Here is a 21,690-nt window from a genome sequence, read left to right on the forward strand (position 1 = left end):
GTTAAAAAGCATTGCTCCTTGTCCTATTGATAGAAGCTCTTCTAAACAGTCCTTCCCCAGCCTTCTGTAGGTCCCCTTAAGATATTGAAACATAGTTGTAATATCTCTGTGGAGCTTTCTTGTTCAGCCCCAATTCTTTCAGCTTGTCTTCATAGGAGAGGTGCTCAAACCCTCTGATCATCTTCATGGTCCTCCTCTGGGCCCACTCCAGTAGGTCCATGTCCTTTCTTGTGTTTGGTGTCCCATAGCAGGACAAAGTAATCCAGGTGAGGCCTCATCAGAGCAGAATGTCAGAATCCCCTGTCTGTGACCTGCTGGCCACCCTTCTTTTGATGCAGTCCAGGATGAGACTGGCCTTCTAGCTGAGCACACTGAGCACATTGTCATGAAAAGCAGGGATTCCAAGTCACCTTCAATTTATAATTACTCAGATCACTCCCTAGGCTAACAAATGGTAATTAGCATTTATATTTTGTGCTGTGGAAGTGCCAGGGCAGGGACCAGGATTTTGCTGTACCAGGAGCTGTGCAGTTATGCCCAAAAAATGCTCTCGTCCCAGCAGTTCAGGACTAGATTTACTGGCAGATTTTTATTCATGTTTTTGACACAGTGAAGAGAAGGAATGAGGAACAGGGAGGATTTATAGTCAAAGAACACAGAATCAACAAGGTTGGAAAAGATCTCAGAGATCAAGGCCAACCTATCACCAAACCCTCATGACTAACTAAACCATGGCTTCAAGTGCCACGTCCAGTCCCCTCCTGAATACCTCCAGTGATGGTGACTCCACCACCTCCCTGGGCAGCACATCCCAATGGCCAATCTCTCTTTCTGGGAAGAACTTTCTCCTCACCTCCAGCCTAAACTTCCCCTGGCACAGCTTGAGACTGTGTCCTCTTGTTCTGTTGCTGGCTGCCTGGGAGAAGAGACCAAACCCCGCCTGGCTACAACCTTCTTTCAGATCAGTCAGGAAAGAACCTTCTTGTGTGAGGCTAGCTGTTGGAGGAACAAGTATTCAACATTATAGTTGTGGAGGAAGAGAGGGAGAAGGACAGGGAGAAGCAGAAATACTAAAAATGCACTGATGAACTGGAGCAAGGTTGTGAGTTTTGCAGTTTGATCAAGAGGGGAATTGAAGAATTGGATTTAAAGGTGACCTGTGGCTTGAGAGATAGTGTGAGAAGCTGGATCAAGTGTGGTGCTGCAATTAGGTTGGAAGTATTTGTGTCAGAGGAGAGATTGATTGCACTCTACATATCGAGAGAGATTAAGAAAGAAAAATGGAGAAGGAGGCAAGGGGAAGAATGCACATTTTTTATTGCAACTGTTTTAAAGTGCAACCCAAGGGACAACATTTTCTTATGCAGTCCATGACAAAGCTCCCATTGATTGTAGGACAAGGATGTTTTCCTGCAGGAGTGATTTGGGATGCATCAGATTTTTAGTACTGAACTTTGCAACCAAGTGGATATTGAGATGCTTGTAAAAAGATTTGAAATTCTCTTTGTTGCTGAAGAGTCTAAAATCACAATAAGTTGTTAAAAAAAAAACCAAACCTATTCTTTATCAATAGGACATGATTCTGTAAAGAAGCCCAGACCATTAGAATAGAACAGAATTAACCAGGTTGGAAAAGACCTTTAAGGTCATGAAGTCCAACCTATCACCCAACACCATCTAATCAACTCAACCATGGCACCAAGTGCCTCATCCAGGCTCTTTTTAAACACCTCTAGTGATGGTGACTCCACCACCTCCCTGGGCAGCACATCCCAATGGCCAATCTCTCTTTCTGGGAAGAATTTCTTTCTAACATCCAGCCTAAACCTCCCCTGGTGCAGCTTGAGACTGTGTCCTCTTGTTCTGGTGCTGGTTGCCTGAGAGAAGAGACCAACTCCCTCCTGGCTACAACCTCCCTTCAGGTAGTTGTAGAGAGCAAGAAGGTCTCCCCTGAGCCTCCTCTTCTCCAGGCTAAGCAACCCCAGCTCCCTCAGCCTCTCCTCACAGGGCTGTGCTCCAGGCCTCTCCCCAGCCTCATTGCCCTCCTCTGGACACATTCAGGCCTCTCTGCTTCCTATCTTAGTTTGATGCAAGAAGTGTCTTCACAACATTGTGTCTGCAACAGTTTGATTGAATCATGATTTGTTTGTCTGATAACTTCCACTTTCTGAAAGGGTCATAGGAGGCAAGGATTCCTTCTGACAGTTCAAATACAAGCTGCCTTGTGTCCCTTTTAGTTCCAGGTCTGACTGGAGTCATTATGGTGCTAGTGTTATTCCTGATGTGTACAGCTTCTACATATGCCATCAGGTAAGACCTAATCCTATCATTATGCTGAAAAAATGCCATTTGACTAATTATATTCTCCTACTGATTAGAAGGAATGAAGAGTAAATGTCATATGAGGCAAGAAGTATTTGAAGGAGTGTTAAAAATACCAGCTTTCTTCTGTCCTATTTTCCTTTTTAACCTCTCTTGTAGCTGAATTAGCACAGTGCATTTTGCATTCAAAAAGTTACAAAAGCTGGTTAAATGGGTTTCAGAGAAAAAAAAGTAGTTTGAGGAGTGTGCTTAGTTAAAAGCCTACAACTTGAAAAAGGCAAATATGTCTTTTTCCTTTTGGTGCAGGGAGGCAGTAAACTAAGCATATGCAAAGTTCTGTTTGATGCACCAATTAACTCTGCTTGAAGTAAAATGAGATGATATCTTTGTCTTCATTATTTTCACCAATTAATTGTAACAGACTGCAAAATTCTGTCAACAAAGGATTCATTGCAGAAAAGGAAACCAAAACAGAACTCTGCTACTGAAGTGGAATGTTGCCTTTTTGATTGGTTTGGAAAGCTCTGCTTCTGCTTGTCAGAGAAACTCTTTTCAATTTTGGTTGTAATTTAGAATCACAGAATCAATAAGGTTGGAAAAGACCTCAGAGATCATCAAGTCCAACCTGTCACCCAACACCTCAGGACTAACTAAACCATGGCTTCAAGTGCCACGTCCAATCCCCTCTTGAACACCTCCAGGGTGGTGACTCCACCACCTCCCTGGGCAGCACATTCCAATGTCTGACAACTGTCTCAGTGAAGAACTTTCTCCTCACCTCCAGCCTAAACCTCCCCTGGCACAGCTTGAGACTGTGTCCTCTTGTCCTGGTGCTGGTTGCCTGGAAGAAAAGACCAACCCCCTCCTGGCTACAACCTCCCTTCAGGTAGTTGTAGAGAGCAAGAAGGTCTCTCCTGAGCCTCCTCTTCTCCAGGCTAAGCAACCCCAGCTCCCTCAGCCTCTCCTCACAGGGCTGTGCTCCAGCCCTCTCCCCAGCTTTGTTGCCCTTCTCTGGACACCTTCAAGTATCTCAATATCCTTCTTAAATTAAGTGGCTCAGAACTGAACACAGGACTCAAGGTGTGGCCTAACCAGTGCTGAGTACAGGGGCGGAATGACTTCCCTGCTCCTGCTGGCCACACTATTTCTGATGCAGGCCAGGATGCCATTGGCCTTCTTGGCCACCTGGGCACACTGCTGGCTCATGTTCAACTTACTGTCAATCAGGACCCCCAGATCCGTTTCTGCCTTACCCCAGCCACCCTGACCCCAGCCTGTAGCACTGCCTGGGGTTGTTGTGGCCAAAGTGCAGCACCCTTTTAAATTTAAAATGCAAATGTAATTTAATTTCTATTTAATTTAAAACATGAATGCAGTATTGGCTCAGAGTAGCTGCTGGGATCTCTAAATGTTTGGTCCTCTAACCATTCCCATTCTGCCCTGATGTAATTGAACACATATGATAGGACATTTGAGTGACTAGTACCTTGGAGGATCTCACTCAGCATTGCAGCCTTTTTAAGGCTTGGATTCTGCAGTCAAACCATATTAAAATAACTCTTTATTTTTTATAGCAGTCTCTGATGAATTCAAAGACTGATTATGTAAATACATCATCTCAGTTCTGCAAACACTGAGGGATACTTCCATTCCCTATCTTGAAAGGTTAATGGTGCTCCACTGATGTGTGCTAGATACGTGGTTTTGAACTCTCCGGCACTAATCTGTCTTCCCTGAGCAGCAATGTTATCAAGCACTGACTCAGGAAATTATTTCAGCAAATGTTTGCTCACTTCTTTCAGACAGAGGTGCTTCCAGGGTTGAGACCTGTGTGAGGCACTGTAGGCTGCAGCAGTCCAGGATCAGGCGTATCAGCCGTGGCTGCACACTACGTAGTCCGCACAGATGGCTCTGCTTGCAAAGGAAAGGCAGTTTGGGGAAGGTGGAAAACTAAAGCAATTGCTTCACTCTGCAGCAGGGAGCCAGAACAAAGTCCTGTTTGCTACAAGGCCATGATAAATTAAATTAAAAACACCCAAACAAAAATAACCCCAACCCAGTATTTATTAGTGCCTGGGAAAGCTGGGAACACATGTGTAGTTGTAAGCATATTCTTGGAAATAATAATGTTTGGGTTCATGCAGCAAAGATTTGCAGCTTCTGAATTTACATGCCTGTTATTTGCTTCTTGGATTATTGTAAGTGCCCATGCTTTTCCTTCTTTCTGCCACCTAGCCAGCAGAACCAAAGCCCTTAGATGGGCAGAATCCAACGGCATGAGATTGAACACATCCAAGTGCCGGATTCTGCACATTGGCCACAACAACCCCATGCAGTGCTACAGGCTGGGGTCAGAGTGGCTGGAGAGCAGCCAGGCAGAGAGGGACCTGGGGGTGCTGGTTGATGGGAGGCTGAACATGAGCCTGCAGTGTGCCCAGGCAGCCAAGAAGGCCAATGGCATCCTGGCCTGCCTCAGGAACAGTGTGGCCAGCAGGAGCAGGGAGGTCATTCTGCCCCTGTACACTGCACTGGTTAGGCCACACCTCGAGTCCTGTGTCCAGTTCTGGGCCCCTCAGTTTAGGAAGGAGGTTGACTTGCTGGAATGAGTCCAGAGAAGAGCAACAAAGTTGGTGAGGGGTTTGGAACACAGCCCTGTGAGGAGAGGCTGAGGGAGCTGGGGTTGCTCAGCCTGGAGAAGAGGAGGCTCAGGGGTGACCTTATCACTCTCTACAACTACCTGAAGGGAGGTTGTAGACAGGCGGATGATGGTCTCTTCCCCCAGGCAGCCAGCACCAGAACAAGAGGACACAGTCTCAGGCTGCGCCAGGGGAGGTTTAGGTTGGATGTTAGGAAGGAGTTCTATACAGAGAGAGTGATTGCCCATTGGAATGGGCTGCCCGGGGAGGTGGTGGAGTCGCCGTCATTGAAGGTGTTCAGAAGGAGACTTGATGGGGTGCTTGGTGCCATGGGTTAGCTGTTTGGGTGGGTTAGATTGGTTGATGGGTTGGACACGATGATCTTGAAGGTCTCTTCCAACCTGGTTTGGTTTATTCTAATATTCTAATAATATTCTTAAGAGATCTGCATCTTCTGGTGCTCTAGCAGCAGTTCTGATTTAGAAATTGTATCCTGGCTTCTCCCTCAGGCATGTAGCTCAAGCTTGTCCTTACTGTGTGTTATAGTAAGGAAATGAGCTTCTGTGTGCATCTTTCTGTCCCTTTTCAAACTCATCCCCTGTGGATTCTCGTCTGCCCTATGATGGCTAAGCTCATGCTGCAGTCTTAGGAAAATTAATTGTCCATGTTCACTGCCTGTCAGAAGCTGGGCTGCAAAAAAAGCATTTCAGAGAGTATTGTACTCTCTTGGATTTCAGCCCTAATCTTTCACAGTGATCTCCTTAATCATTTTTTTCCTTCATCTGTTCTTCCTGAATTTTTTCTATGCATGATTCTCCTGCTAGCTTCATGCCTTCCCTTGTTCAGTAAACTGTGTGAATAAGTATTGGGAAGATTGAGTTAGCTGCTCTTGTTTTAGAAGGGGAAAGTGAGTATGGTTTGAAAACTTGTCTAAATTTTTGCCATGTCATACCCAAGAATTGGACCAACATTTTTTACTCATTAGGTTTTGTTTTGTTTTCTTCAGTAAGGGTTATGAATTTATTGGAAATTGCAATAAGTCTTGTGAAGAAGTGTTGACCTGTCTGCCAACTTTCACATTCGTGGGTTTTAAGAGTACCATTGATCACAATACTTTGGAAGCCATGAACTTAAAGGAACATTAAAATATAATAATAATAATAATAAACCAGGTTGGAAGAGACCTTCAAGATCATCAACCAATCCAACCCACCTAAACAACTAAACCATCTAAATAAGCTGCTCCAATGCCAGCTCTCTTTGTAACCAATTATTTCAGTCTTCAATCTCATCCCTCCATCCATACACTCATCCCTCCATCCATCCCTCCATCCATCTATCCATCCCTCCATCCATCCAGCCACCCATCTATCCACCCACTCATCCACCCATCCATCCATCCATCCATCCACCCAGCCAGCCAGCCAGCCACCCACTCATCCATCCATCCATCCAACCACCCAGCCAGCCACCCACTCATCCATCCATCCATCCACCCAGCCAGCCACCCACTCATCCATCCATCCATCCATTCATCCATCTATCCATCCACCAACCCAGCCAGCCAGCCAGCCACCCACCCATCTATCCATCCACCCACCCACACATCCATCACTCCCTCCATCCCTCTCTCCATCCCTCCATCCCACTCTTGCAAATCTTCACCTGAAAATGTCTCAAGCAGGCTAACCAAAATCTTCAGGACTTTGCATTCCTAAGAAATGCATTCCTTCTGTGAATAATGCCTAGTTTAAGGCCTAACAAGAAGGTAAAGTAAGTAAATGTTCTACAGAACTATACAAATATATGTAACAGTAGGAAGATTAGGTGGTGTTGGATGATGGGTTGGTCTGGTCTATTCTATTCTCTTCTGTTCTGTTCTGTTCTGTTATTTGGTATGTTAGAATACTGTTTTTATCTGTAGGATGCACAGTTTAGGATGACTACAGGTAAGAAATACATAATGTAAAACATTGAAAGTATGCTTCTTGGCAAGAGGTTCAAGGGTCTACATCCTTTTAATTGAAGGAGGGGAAGTTGGGGGAACTTGATTACAGTTAAGGGAACTTCCTACAAGTGAGGAATCAGGATTTTAGGGTAGTGGTATCTGCAGGAATGCTGATAGGAGAATAAAATATTTAACTGGTGGGAAGCTGACATTAGACATAAGAAGCATACAGCAATGTTAATCAGTAATAATCAGCTGTTGAAAACGACACATCAGAAGCTGGGATTGCCTTTCCACCACTGGAATTTTGAATTATTGCCTAATTCTGAGAAAAGAAAAACAACAAAAAAAAGTGCTCCAGATTCAATGCAAATTAATTCACTGTGAAGCATTTGGTACTGTAGTAAGATCCCAGATTAAACCAGAGCTCCAAGGCCTGTTTTCCGTCTGGGGGTGAATGTTATTTTCTTTGTGCCTTCCCATTGTGCTTCCACTCCCCACACCATCATCCTTTGCTTTCATCCTGCTGATGTTCACTCCCACAACTCCTTACAGGTGCAGTGACTGCATGGAAATGCATAGAAGGGAGTGGGTAGTTAGAAAGGGATTGAGCATCCTCAGTAGGAAAAAGTGTTAGCTGAGTAAGGGGAAAAAAAAATCACATGGTGGAGCAGGGTGTTCAGAGCCCCTTGCAGTTGCTGAGTTCCTCAGAACTTCCTTTGCTTGGATTTTAGGTTTTTTTTTAGTGCATCTCATTACCAAAATGCTTTTTTTCTGTCTTGAGAAAGCAAGCAGCTCAGTGCTGTATTGGAAACAAATGCAATGAAGTAGAATATTTTCATAACCATTTGGTTGTTGTTTATTTTGGTGACTGTTTTGCTCAAGAAAAAACAAACTTAACAGAGAGCAGCTCCAGATGGATGTTTTCTTAGGTAATGTAAAAAGAATCAAGACCAAACAAATTACTTATGAAGTCCTTTTTCTGCCCCTTCACCTCTCCTGATCCTTTCAGTGGTAATGTTGTTCTTGTTCCTGCCATGACCATCAGCCCTAGAACTCCACCACATGTGGCCTCCTGCCCCAAAAATTCTCCTTGTGTTGATTCCTTGCTCTGAGTCCCATTCCTCCTCTGTTTCCTTCCACTCTATATGCTCACAAGTTTCTTTTACCTTTCCCACCAGCCCTTCTGCTGCTGCCTAAGCTGCCTGTTTGTATATTGTACCAGTAGTGACATGCTAAACACTGCAGGGAGAACTCAAAGAGACACTCACTGTAAAGAGTTTGAGTTTTGTGCCTGGAGACTGGAGAGCTATTCTTGCTGAAAGGATCTGCCTGGAAGTAGGACATATGAGAGTAGTGAATTTTCCTAATTTAGGAAGAGTTCTTCAGCTGGATCTCTTCTCCTATGTCCTTCCTCTCAGCTTTTTGCTTGTGTGCCAGTCACCTGTTCTTCTCAACATTTAATGGCTTGCAGTGTGCCTGTAGGAATACATGCTGGGCTTTGAGGGTTCTACATGACTGTGTGGTGTGTAACGATGCCCTGTGTGCACAGATCTGCAACTGATCAGCAGATTCCATCTCAGTGGAACAGCATTGAACCATGGTTTATTCTTTTCAGGGTTTCAAACTATGACATCTTCTGGTACACACACAACCTTTTCTTTGTCTTCTATATGCTGCTGATGCTGCATGTTTCTGGGTAAGTAGATGGAAAGCACTGTACCTTTACCTGAAGGAGAACCAGAAAGAGCAATTCTCTTGATTATTACCTTTCCTGAGCTTGCTTGTTCATAATGGGCCAATGTCTTGACAAGGTGCCTACCCTCTTTAGTTTTACAACAGGAGTTTGTTTCAATACAGTTCACAGTGTAGCCTGGAGAACTGTGTTTTACTACAGCCAGCTAGCACAAACTTCTTCACTTTCAAGCTTATTCTTTGTCCATCTTACCAGTTTCTAGGGGGACATCAAGAACATATTATTGTTTCTTTTCTCTCCCCTCTTGCTTGGCTTCTGAGAGGAGAAAGTGAAGCAAAGTTGCTCATCAATTTATCTTTCTACCTTTCATTTTGACTATTAAAGGAAGGGAAGGAGCAACCTCTCCCTAGTTAAGTCTTTCCCATTGCTATGATACAAAAATTGCTGGGTTTTTTTTCTTGTTTTCACAAGCCTCGGAGCAGTGTTCATGTGCCATGAATCTGATGGACAGGTCTCTGTCAGGCACAAACAAGCCTAGCTCTGCCACAGAGTGAAGCAGCTTCCACAAGTTATGCTGTGTGACAATCTGCCTCTGTTAATAACTATGAAATTTCCCTTGTGGATGTAGGTGCAGAGGTTGGTATAGGCAAGGGAAGGTGCATTTGAACAAGGTCTGTTTCTTGGTGTTGTCAAACATCTGTGGAAACATGGGGTGCTGGAATGTCCATGGGACACTGAGCACCGCTGCTTAAAGTGAACAGTGAAAGGTAATTAAGCCTTGCATGATCATGGTAGGAATAGGCTGTTGGAAAAAAATACAGATGCAGCTTGAGATCTGGTGAAGTAAGCAGTTCAGAACAAATTCCTGGACACAACTCCAGTTCTCTGGGGACTTTAATTTATTTTTCTCTTGTGTTGGGTTTTTTTGTGGTGTTTTCTTGTTGTGTTGCTTTGTTTTGTATTGTTTTCTTGTTGTGTTGGTTTGGGGTTTTGTGTTCTTCTGTTGTTTGGGTTTGGGTTGGGTTTTGGTGTTTTGTTGTTTGGGGTTGGGTTGGGTTTGGGCTGGGTTTGGGTGATGTGTTGTGGTTTGGGTTGGGTTTTGGTGTTGTTTTGTTGTTTGGGGTTGGGTTCGGTTTTGGTGTTGTTTTGTTGCTTGGGGTTGGGTTTTGGTGTTGTTTGTGTTAGGTTTCGGTGTTGTTTTGTTGTTTGGGGTTGGGTTGGGTTTAGGTGTTGTTTGGTTTGGGTTTTGGTGTTTTGTTGTTTGGGTTTGGGTTGGGTTTTGGTGTTGTTTGGTTTTGGGTTGGGTCTTGGTGTTGTTTTGTTTCTTGGGGTTGGGTTCGGTTTTGGTGTTGTTTTGTTGCTTGGGGTTGGGTTCGGTTTTGGTGTTGTTTTGTTGCTTGGGGTTGGGTTCGGTTTTGGTGTTGTTTTGTTGCTTGGGGTTGGGTTTTGGTGTTGTTTGTGTTTGGTTTCAGTGTTTTGTTGTTTGGGTTGGGTTTCGGTGTTGTTTGATTTGGGTTTTGGTGTTTTGTTGTTTGGGTTTGGGTTGGGTTTTGGTGTTGTTTGGGTTGGGTTTGGGTTTTGGTGTTGTTTGGGTTGGGTTTTGGTGTTTTGTGGTTTGGGTTGGGTTTTGGTGTTTTGTGGGTTGGGTTTTGGTGTTTTGTTGTTTGGGTTTGGGTTGGGTTTCGGTGTTGTTTTGTTGCTTGGGTTTGTTTAGGGTTTGTTTTGGTTTTGTTTTGTGTGCTGCTCTTGCTAATACCTGGGGATGATAGATCTAACCTGTTCTCTGTATCCTGGGGCATAATCAACTTCTCCTAAGTAATTATTGCAAGTGTTTGCCTAACTTCTTGAAAATGCCTGGTGACTTATATCCTTTAAGTTCCCAAGGCAATTCATTCCAGTGATTCTTTGGAGCACTTTCCATGTCTGTTTTAATTCATCTTCTCCACTGTATGGTCCTGTGCCCATTGCATGCTTAACTGTGTTGCCACTTCTTCATGAGGGAAGAATCCTGGTTGAAGTTTGCAAACCAAGACTGCAGTACATTAAACAGGCATCTTCTTGTACACAGCCCCCTTAGTATTGAATTGGAAAGTCATTCAGTGTGAATCTAAAAGAGCTGTCAGTTAGAAGTGGGAGAAAAATGAGTCATGGAGAGTGGGAGTCAGTTCAACTCTAAAAGATGCCTAAATGTAGGTTTCTAGATGTTTTCTAAGTGTCTTTCTCCCATTATAGTCTAATGGGTTCTAATACATACAGTCAATGGAGCTTCAGGGATGCTTCAACTAATCTGCTGCTATTAAGATCTGTGTTCAAGCGATCTGCATTGATTGATTGCTAGGCTCCATGGGTGATTTAGGAGATCTCTTCTGAGGTTAAAGGAAGCTTAGATATCCACATTTAGGTGGCCAAATGACTCTTGCATGACATGTCTTTGAGATCTGCAGATGCATGGGCAGTTACTCTACAGAGCAAGCTGTGTCTGAACAGTGCAAGGAAATTGGGTGAGGATTTATCTGTATTGGGAGTCTCTCCTCTTGAGAATTTCCAGTAGTCATGGACACTTGTTTTGTTTAAAACTATTATGGGTATATTCCTATATTAGCCAAGCACTTTTCAGCAATATGTTCTCAGGGGATCCTTGTAGGGCATTATGCTCAAAGACTTTCCTTGCTCTTACACTTCTTGCAGTGTGACTTTCAAATATTTTAATGGATTGGGATGTGGAGCATCTCTGCTTGCATTAATCTGTGTGTCAGTAAAAGCAACAACAAAAATAGTTCGTGTAAAAGAAAAGTCTGGTGTTTCTAGTACTAATCTAAGAAGCTAGGAAATATGGAAAACCCCTGAAGCCAGATCCTCAGCTGATCCAAATTTGGTATTGTTGTGGAATTAAATGGGTTATCCTGGGCCTTGGGAAGTGAGAGTAAGGCCTTTGTGCTGTCAAGCCATTTATCTGCCAAAGGGTGAAAAGTCTTAGGATTCCACCCACATATTGAACTTTAGAAGACCCCTTAATCAATTCACCTTGAACTATGCAGCAAATGGATGATAAGACAGAAGCAGTGCAATTCTCTATACAAACAACTTGAACCATTAACCTCTCTCTTAGCATCATGAAACTCTCAGGAAATAGAATAGAATAATAATAGAATAGAATAATAGAATAAACCAGGTTGGAAGAGACCTTAAAGATCATCATGTCCAACCCATCAACCAATCCAACCCACCTAATCAACTAAACCATGGCACCAAGCACCCCATCAAGTCTCCTCCTGAACACCTCCAATGACAGCAACTCCACCACCTCCCCGGGCAGCCCATTCCAATGGGCAACCAGGATCTCAGGTAGTGATAGGACTAGGGGGAATGGAATGAAGCTGGAGGTGGGGAGATTCAGGCTAGATGTGAGGAGGAGGTTCTTCACCATAAGAGTGGTGAGACCCTGGAATGGGTTGTCCAGGGAGGTGGTCGAGGCCCTGTCCCTGGGGGTGTTTAAGCCCAGGCTGGATGAGGCTCTGGCCAGCCTGATCTAGTGTAGGGTGTCCCTGCCCATGGCAAGGGGGTTGGAACTAGATGATCCTTGTGGTCCCTTCCAACCCTGGATGAAACTATGAAACTATGAAACTATCACTCTCTCTGTATAGAACTTCTTCCTGACATCCAGCCTAAACCTGCCTAGATGTTTCCCAGTTCTAGCTAGAAGTGAATTTTTTCCTGCTTTGGGGATGGGAAGTTGGGACTGAAGTTGATAGATACCCATGCATCTATCTCTGCATGCTGTGTTGCTCAGCCTGTAGGACACTTTTCATATGGGAAAGACCCTTTCTGTCTCCCTTTTTTGATTGCTAAAGATGTCTGCCTCCTACTTACTGACATCCACACTGAGGTTTTTTGTCTTTGAGCGTTGCACTAAATAACTGTAGGAGGATACATCTTGGGCTTCTGAAGAGCTGTGCAGAACTCAGCCTTTCTGGGAACTGAGCTTGGATGTGTAAAACAACTTGCCTTTCCTTGACAGCTTTAGAAATAGGAGTCATTGCAGTTGCTGTTAACAGGCAATTTTGTCATCTCAGCTTGCCACACAGTTAGCATGTTTGTAATGGTTTAAACAAACTAGAAATGAGTGGAGGGGATGCTCATGTCTTCAGTACAGCTATTTATATCTCCAGGAAAAGTTTCAGCCCTCTGTTGGGATGTTCTGAGAACAGAGAAGGGGTGGGTGCAGCTGGCTGGCATGCACACAAGGCTGATAGGAAAAATAACTCCCGTGGTGTGACTTCCAGAGGTGTCCATCAGGCACCATAATATTTATGGTGCAGGGAACTAGTAGAATAGCAGGGGTGTCTGTCACCTGCAAATACACAGTGACCAACAGTGCTGCCAGGTGCAAGCAGCAGGCATGATCAAGCCATTCATACAGGTAGAAGTGTGAGTGCAGGCACACAAACACTTCCCAAGTGATTCTCCTGGGGCTGGATTTGGAGTTTAGAGTGAGCAGGTTTAACTTCCAAGCTGTGCATGATTGACTGTGGGAAGCTTGTTACTAGCTGTTGGGACTGCATTCCAGTAGGGAAGATTGCCAGTAGCCTCTCAGAGCCTGTTTAGGTTGGGAGTATTGCAGGTGTCCTATTTCTCTCTCTTCTGGAGCATGTGTCCTATTTGATGGTGTGCTTGAGAGGAGCCTTTAGGATGTGGCCTAGCATTCAGAGGGTGGGTGTTACCTGACATTATGTCAGTGTGCCTTATGGCCCCCCAACACCATCCTGTACAGCTGTCATTTAGATTGTTTTGTGTTTTAAAATGCTCCTCCTTGTGGGTTCACTGTCACCCAATCCAGATTTGTAGGCAATTTTTGAGGCATTTTATTGCTAATATTATAATTTCTTCCCTGGTTTTGATGATTAATTCATGTGTTGAGATATCTCAGAATGTCTCAGCTTACTGCTGGCTAGTTTCTAGCTGCAACTGCAAGGTTCTTGCTTTGTTTTACCTTAAATTCAGCTTAACAAAGAAGCATGGATCCCACAAGATATTTGACAAGAAAGGTTCCTTGGCTATCACGCAGGAGTCCTATTTTTCCCTTCTGTCTGTTTGACAAGGTGATTCTCAAAGGAGCAAATGACACTGTTGTGTGCAAACCTGATGAACATCAAGTAGTGGGAGCACTCCTGCAGTCTAGGATTTGACAACCTGGGCCGCTTCTGCTGCAGACTGCCTTAAAAACCAGAGCTTGCTGACTGTAGGGAGGCAGAGTGAAAAAAGCCTGGGTGTGATTGAACTGGAAGTGTGATTATTTAGTCTATTTTTTTTTTTTCAAGGCTTCCACAATATCTTCCTCCTTTCAAGCAGTATTAAGCTTGAGGCTGTTCAGTGGGGGAGTGCCAAGTGAGCTGGAAAAGTTAAACCTTGCCTCTAGTGACAGAGGGCTCTATTGTTGCAAAGCTTCAATCTCCTTGGAAGTCCTGAAAGCAAGCAGAATAAAAAATCTTACAGAAGATAAGCCCTGTGACTAGGTTGTAAAACCCTCTCCAAATTAAGATAAGTTGCTTGGGTTTGATTGTGACTTCAACATCTTTGCTGTTTTCATTCTCCTGTAGGGGAGTGCTCAAGTACCAGACCAACTTAGAGGAACACCCTCCTGGTTGCGTTAAACCCAACAAAACACTCCAGCAAAATATGGCTGTGCCAAAGGCTTTTGAAGATCTGCTGCCTGACTATACCACTGAGCCTTTCCCAGAGGACTTAGCAGTACCAGAAGCCTTTGCAGGAAATGGCTTTATGAGAGTGTGTTCTGAGGACCCCAAGTTCCAGTCACACTTCCCAGAGGTCTGTATGATCCGACGTTTCAGGTATTACAAGCCATGCCAAGTCTTCCAGTCAGCCATAACCACTAATTATTGCTTTTCCAGACCAGATGTTTTATTGATGGAAAAGATTATTAAAACCTTTTCAGGCATTCAAAGATTTGATGGGGAAAAAAAAACCAAATCTGTGTTAAACCCTGAACTGCATTGCAGTGTGGGGCATAGGCTGGGGTGAAGAAATGTCAAGGGATTGCCTGGGATGTTCTTTTTCATGTGGCACGATAAGAGATGTATTTGTCTTGCTATAAATGTGACTTTAAATTGCAGTGTAGTACTCAGGAGCAAACACTTCTATAACATATTCATAAGGCCTTTTGGTGAGCGTTATGTGGCAGTAATTGATTAACATGATCAAACTCCATTTGTTCTCTCTTTGACCACGTGGATGCAAGTTTTCACGCTCCTTTCTGGCTTGCAGTTGGTTGTGGTTTGGCTCTGCATTGCCTGCTGTTTGCAGACAGGCTTGTTATGTATGTGACATGGGTACATGAGCATGATGACAGCGGGAATAGAAAAGCCTTTGCTTTTCCTGTTTTCTGTGTCCCTTTTGCTTCTTCATGTTTTGTGGCAGCAGCTTGTTCTTTATCCAGAGTTTCTCTTTTCTTTTGGGTAAAGATGAGCAGAGCTGTATTGACAAGTAGCCTGAGGAAGTTTGGGAATACAGAGTTTACAATTCCAAGGTGCACAATTCGAGACGCTCCCAGAACAGACCGCAGGACTTCAGTATTGCAACAGTTTACTGCAGAACACACAGATCCCTTACTCGCTGCATGGGGAACCCATTGTACTGGGGAGCTTATAATCATAATGAGAAACAATCTGTTCTGCAAGGAAGTCCTCCAACAAAGTTATTTGTTGCGGCAACACTCCGGAATTAGAAGCATCAGTGTATATCTGGCTCCATGTGAATAGAATAGAATAGAATTAACCAGGTTGGAAAAGACCTTCAAGATTGAGTCCAACCTATCATCCAACACCATCTAATCAAATAAACCATGGCAACAAACACCCTATCCAGTCTCCTCTTAGACACCTCCAGTGATGGTGACTCCACCACCTCCCTGGGCAGCACATTCCAATGGCCAATCTCTCTTCCTATGAAGAACTTTTTCCTAACAGCCGGCCTAAAGCTCCCCTGGCACAGCTTGAGACTGTGTCCTCTTGTTCTGGTGCTGGTAGCCTGGGAAAAGAGACCAAGAGACCTGTCTACAACTTCCCTTCAGGTAGTTGTAGAGAGCAATAAGGTCTCCCCTGAGCCTCCTCTTCTCCAGGCTGAACCCACAGAACATCAAAAGTCTTCCGGAGGACTAAAATCACTGTCAATGTAACTACATAGACCCAGAGTAGCATGGTTGCAAAGGTCATTAGCATTTTGTTCTTGATGAGTTTGATGACTGAAATTTTTTGTTCTTGGGGGACATGAACACAGTCTAAATCTGTGCCAGGGGAGATTCAGGCTAGATGTTAGGAAGAAATTCTTCATAGAGAGAGTGATTTGTCATTGGAATGTGCTGCCCAGGGAGGTGGTGGAGTCCCCATCACTGGAGGTGTTTAGGAAAAAACTGGATAAGGCACTTAGTGCCCTGGTTTAGTTGATTAGATGGTGTTGGGTGATAGGTTGGACTTGATCATCTTGAAGGTCTTTTCCAACCTGGTTAATCTGTATTGATGAAGGAGCTAAAGGGAGTGTGCATCTTGTGCCCGATGCTGCCAAGTCAGATTGATGAAGCGTTTGGATTCATGCCCTTAGTGTTGTGGAAGTCACTTGTGACCAGCACGCTGTTTCATAGCAGATGTGAGATGAGGTTGTGCAGGTGCTTGTGTGGTTTTGAAATCAGAAAACATGAAATGAAAAGTCCTTGAGGTAACACAATTTTTGTCCTCTCAATAGACATGGTTTTGGATTTCTGGACCTCTGTGCTTGTACTGCATGGAAAGGCTGTACCGCTACATCCGCAGTAACAAACCAGTCACAATAACTTCAGTGATTAGCCATCCCTCCAACGTCCTTGAAGTAAGGATGGTGAAGGATGATTTTCAAGCAAGGCCTGGTCAGGTGAGTTAGTGTGCTCCTAAAAAACCATTGCTGTTCATGTAGCATTGTCTGTAGGGATCAGTGTTGGGCCCAATCCTACTCAGTATCATTATTGATGATCTGGACAAGGGGATCGAGTCCAACATTAGCAAATTTGCAGATGACACCAAGTTGGGAGCAGGTGTTAATCTGCAAGAGGGTAGGAGGGCTCTGCAGAGGGACCTTGCCAGGCTGGACAGATGGGCAGAGTCCAACATGAAGGCATTTAACAAGCCCAAGTGCCAGGTGCTGCACTTTGGTCACAACAACCCCATGCAGTGCTACAGACTGGGGACAGAGTGGCTGGAGAGCAACCAGGCAGAGAGGGACCTGGGGTTAGTGGTTGACAGCAGCTGAACATGAGTGTGCCCAGGTGGCCAAGAAGGCCAATGGCATCCTGGCCTGCATGAAGCATAGTGTGGCCAGCAGGAACAGGGAAGTCATTGTGCCCTGTACTCAGCACTGGTTAGGCCACACCTTGAGTCCTGTGTCCAGGTCTGGGCCCCTCCATTTAAGAAGGGTGTGGAGACACTTGAACATGTCCAGAGAAGAGTAATGAGGCTGGGGAGAGGTCTGGAGCACAGCCCTGTGAGGAGAGGCTGAGGGAGCTGGGGGTGATTAGCCTGGAGAAGAGGAGGCTCAGGGGAGACCTTATTGCTGTCTACAACTACCTGAAGGGAGGTTGTAGCCAGGTGGGGTTGGTCTCTTCTCCCAGGCAACCAGCACCACAACAAGAGGACACAGTCTCAAGCTGTGCCAGGGGAAGTTTAGGCTGGAGGTGAGGAGAAAGTTCTTTGCAGAAAGAGTAATTGGCCATTGGGATGTGCTGCCCAGGGAGGTGTTCAAGAGGGGATTGGATGCGGCACTTGAAGCCATGGTTTATTTATTCCTGAGGTGTTGGGTGATAGGTTGGACTTGATTTCTGAGGTCTTTTCCAACCTTATTGATTCTGAGACTTTCACTTTGCATATGCTAGCCTGACATTGAATGTTTTGAATGCATCTTTTCAATGATGTAAATTTCTCTGGCTGATTTTATTTCAGTATGTCATTCTGCACTGCCCAAGAGTGTCTGCCCTGGAAAGCCATCCATTCACCCTCACAATGGTAAGAAACAGTTGGGCTTTTTTCTGTACTTTCCCTGTTGTACATACATTGAGTAAGCAAGCAGCAAATGGTCTTTGTTTCCTTCAAGGTGAAAATTCCCTCCAGAAGAGCTTATGTTTCATTTATGAGGGAGGTTTAGGAAGAAATTCTTCCCAGAAAGATTGAGTAGCCATCCAGTCTCTTCCTAAACACCTGCAGTGATGGTGACTCCACCACCTCCCTGGGCAGCACATTCCAATGGCCAATCTCTCTTTCTGGGAAGAACTTTCTCCTTACCTCCAGCCTAAACATCCCCTGGCACAGCTTGAGACTGTGTCCTCTTGTTCTGTTGCTGGTTGCCTGGGAGAAGAGACCAATCCCCACCTGTCTGCAGCCTCCCTTCAGGTAGCTGTAGAGAGCAAGAAGGTCTCCCCTGAGCCTCCTCTTCTCCAGGCTAAGCAACCCCAGCTCCCTCAGCCTCTCCTCACAGGGCTGTGCTCCAGACCTCTCCCCAGCCTTGTTGCCCTTCTCTGGACACATTCAAGTGTCTCAATATCCTTACTAAAGTGAGGGGCCCAGAAGTGGACACAGTAGTCAAGGTGTGGCCTGAGCAGTGCTGAGTCCAGGAGCAGAATGACAGAGCTGTGAGTTTCTTTCTTAATAAATATAGCTGGCTCATTTCTATTCAGATAAGATGCAGCATATTTTCATACATAACTCCAGTTGAGAAATTACAGTTTGGGTGATTTTTTATAGTCATGCAGTGAAACTGTAGGGTTAGAATGACCAATTTCCACATATGCACATTGCATCATGTCTGAAGTGTGCAATACTAGACCAGGAAATTTCTCTTCCTGCTCAGTGCTCTACATTGTGAAGTGCAGTGGTATCCCTCAGCACAACAGCATATCCTTCAAGATTGCATACTTAAAATAAGTATCACAAGATAGGATGTTACTGCTGAGTTACCAAGATTCATTTTTATTGCACCAAACATTTCAGTGGAGCATCAGCTGTGCTGGAGAAATGCTGTTACTGGGTAAATAGCTGTTTTACAGCATAATGAGGGCTTGAAATGGGTAGGTTTATGACTATCTCTTTTGCTCAGCCTAAGCAGGGAACAGCCATTTCCACATGCCTTTCTAGGTCACAGAATACGCCTTGGGCTGCTGGCCTTGCTTAGAAGGCTGTTTGTTTTGATGTTTAATGTGATGCCCAATGTGGGACTGTGCTTATAGAGTGTGTAGGAAATAGCTTAACTCAGTATTTGTTCTGTTCCCAGCTGACCTGCTTGTAGGTCAAGCAAGCTGGAACACCACTGCTGCTTCTTTTGTTGGATCATGGTAATCCCTGAGTTATTTTTCTGGGCTAGTGTAGGAGTGTGGTACTTAGAGCCACACCAGATGCAGCATGAGGAGCAAATACTGGAGGTGCAGTGCAGCAGTGACTGCAGCAGAGCTAGAGGGAAGACTGTGGCCTTTTTTCTGGTGTTGTTGGTCTCCTTAGAATCAGAATAATTGGGGCTGAAAGGGACCCTGAAAGATCATCTAGTCCAATCCTCTCTGTAAAGTGCAAGGACATCTTCAACTAGATGAGGTTTCTCAGAGCTCCTTCCAACCTAACCTTGAATGTTTCCAGGGATGGGGATTCTACCACCTCCCTGAGCAATTTGTTCCAGTCTTTCAGCACTCTCATTGTGAAAAAACAAACAAACAAGACTTCTTTATATCTAGCCCAAATCTTACTACTTTTAGTTTAAAACCATTACCCCATGTCCTAATGGAACAGACCATACTAAAAAGCCTATTGAAATAGGCCCTACTAAAAAGAGTTCCCAGGCTCTACATGGAGTCCTCTGAGCCAGTGAAGCATCTCTCTGTGCCTGGAGTATGCTTGAAAGCCAAGAAGTGACCAGTTCAGACATATCTTTATACTCCAAGCAAGGGCTATAAGCAAAATTGGAAAGGAAGGTATGAGTCAGTGTGAAGGAGTCATGAAGATGTTGTACTAGTCCCTTCCCTTTTCTGGCTTGTGTAATATTTACAGTTTAGCTCAGTCCCTTACATAACATTGAGGTGGAGGAAAACACTGGGAGGTTGTGTAAAGGGCATGAACCCATTCTTGTAGCACTCTGGCAAAGCTCCCACCAGAAGCTCCAGCCAGAGGGAGCTCTGAGTCTTAACCAAGTAAACATAGAGGTAGACACTGTTCAGAAATATCTGCAGCTTTTTTTTCCTTCTCTTTTTCTGGTTGGTCTCCTTCAGGCAACCAGCAACAGAACAAGAGGACACAGTCTCAAGCTGTGTAGGAGAAAGCTTAGGCTTGATCTTAGAAAGAACTTCTTCACAGAAAGAGTGATTGCCCACTGGAATGGGCTGCCCAGGAAAGCCTAGATGAGGCACTTAGTGCCATGGCCTAGTTGATGAGTTAGGGTTAGGTGATTGATGACTTGATGTTCTTGGAGGTCTCTTCCAACCTGGTTGATCCTTCTCTTCTTGCTTGTTCATGATCTGTGTATTAGCATAGAGACATTTAACTTGGGCCACCACTGAAGCTGGTTTACTGCACTTCAGGTGCTTTCTTCCCAGCCTGCAGTCCAACTCCAGGCCCAGAGTGCTTGTTAGTATCATTGACCTCCATGTGAGATGGATCGCTCTCTTGAGGTGAGAAGCCCAGAACTGGACACAATACTTAAAGTACAGCCCAACAATGCTGAACAAAGAGGCAGGATAACCTTCCTCAATCTCCTGGCAACATCATGTGCACACTCTGAAGTGGAGGCAGATGGAGATCACAATTTTCTCTCATGGTTGATGTGCAAGCTGGCATTTTTAACTCCATTTATGAGGCCTTTCTCTGGGTACATTCCAGCATCTCAACATCTTTCCTGAACTGAGGGGCCCAGAACTGGACACAGGACTCAAGGTGTGGCCTAACCAGTGCAGTGTACAGGGGCAGAATGACCTCCCTGCTCCTGCTGGCCACACTGTTCCTGAGGCAGGCCAGGATGTCATTGGCCCTCTTGGCTGCCTGGGCACACTGCAGGCTCATGTTCAGCCTACCATCGACCAGTACCCCCAGGTCCCTCTCTGCCTGGCTGCTCTCCAGCCACTCTGACCCCAGCCTGTAGTTTAAGAGTAATCTTAAGATTATGATTTTAAGAGTAGTATGAATTTCTTGTAGTAAGGATGCTCCTTCATTACAGTTCATCTATCCACACTTTATAGAAAGCCCCAGATCTTACCAAAATGAAGTTTAAAAAACCTAAGTTACAAAAACTACAGCACAAACCCCCAAGTGTATGGAGAGACTTCCATCTGCATTTTTTACATCGTGGGAAGTCTTTCCTCTGACTTCATTCTTGTTGCTTTTTGCTGTAACTTGTACCAACAAGAAGAGACTAAGGTTTGCAGTAGCATTGGTTTTTCTTTCCATCTCACATTTTCCTCTTGGTTTTGAGCTCCCTCTCTTTCCAGACACTTAACCACACTACTGGCAGCAGCATGAAACCATAGTACTGCACGGTTTAATGGCTGCATGCTTCCTGTATTTGCTAATGAGTGACTCCAAAAGCAGATTCCCATTCAGGACATACATTAGTGTCTCAGCAGAAGTGCCTTTTCTTATGCCTTCAGAAATTCTTGCACTGGTATGCAGTGATTGGCAGTAAGCCTCTCAAATAGCTTTGTGTTTTTTCAGATGTTCAGTGCTTCAGAAGATGTGCTGGGTCTTTTTGTGTGGTCTCTACTGCATCTACTACACAGTCAATGAAAGCCACGAGCTTCAGTTTAGATGACTTAGCTACCAAAAGTCTGGTATCTTCTCCCAGCTCTTCATAAAGCTCAGTAACTTCATTGTTTTAGTAGTGTTGATTTGCTTGTGGCAACCAGCACCAGAACAAGAGGACACAATCTCAAGCTGCAGCAGGGCAAGTTTAGGCTTGAGGTGAGGAGAAAGTTCTTCCCAGAGAGAGTTGTTAGCCATTGGAATGGCCTGCTTGGGAAGGTGGTGGAGTCACCATCCCTGGAAGTGTTCAAGAGGGGATTGGATGTGGCCCTTGAAGCC

At 44.7% G+C, this 21,690-nt stretch overlaps 1 protein-coding gene across 1 annotated transcript in view; it reads left to right on the top strand.

The window, feature by feature from the left end:
- The window catches only part of NOX4 (NADPH oxidase 4), a 131,268-nt gene that overhangs the window by 20,459 nt on the left and 89,119 nt on the right, over positions 1–21,690 (top strand). Inside the window, exons 7-11 of the mRNA XM_068145783.1 lie at positions 2,238–2,310; positions 8,525–8,605; positions 14,200–14,428; positions 16,358–16,522; positions 17,584–17,646. Coding sequence (XP_068001884.1) covers positions 2,238–2,310; positions 8,525–8,605; positions 14,200–14,428; positions 16,358–16,522; positions 17,584–17,646 — 611 coding nt within the window. The remainder of the gene's footprint in view (positions 1–2,237; positions 2,311–8,524; positions 8,606–14,199; positions 14,429–16,357; positions 16,523–17,583; positions 17,647–21,690) is intronic.

This window comes from Melanerpes formicivorus, unplaced genomic scaffold (genome assembly GCF_026170545.1).
Source record: "Melanerpes formicivorus ecotype bairdi unplaced genomic scaffold, bMelFor1.0.p_v2 SCAF_1, whole genome shotgun sequence".
NCBI classification, from domain to species: domain Eukaryota; kingdom Metazoa; phylum Chordata; class Aves; order Piciformes; family Picidae; genus Melanerpes; species Melanerpes formicivorus.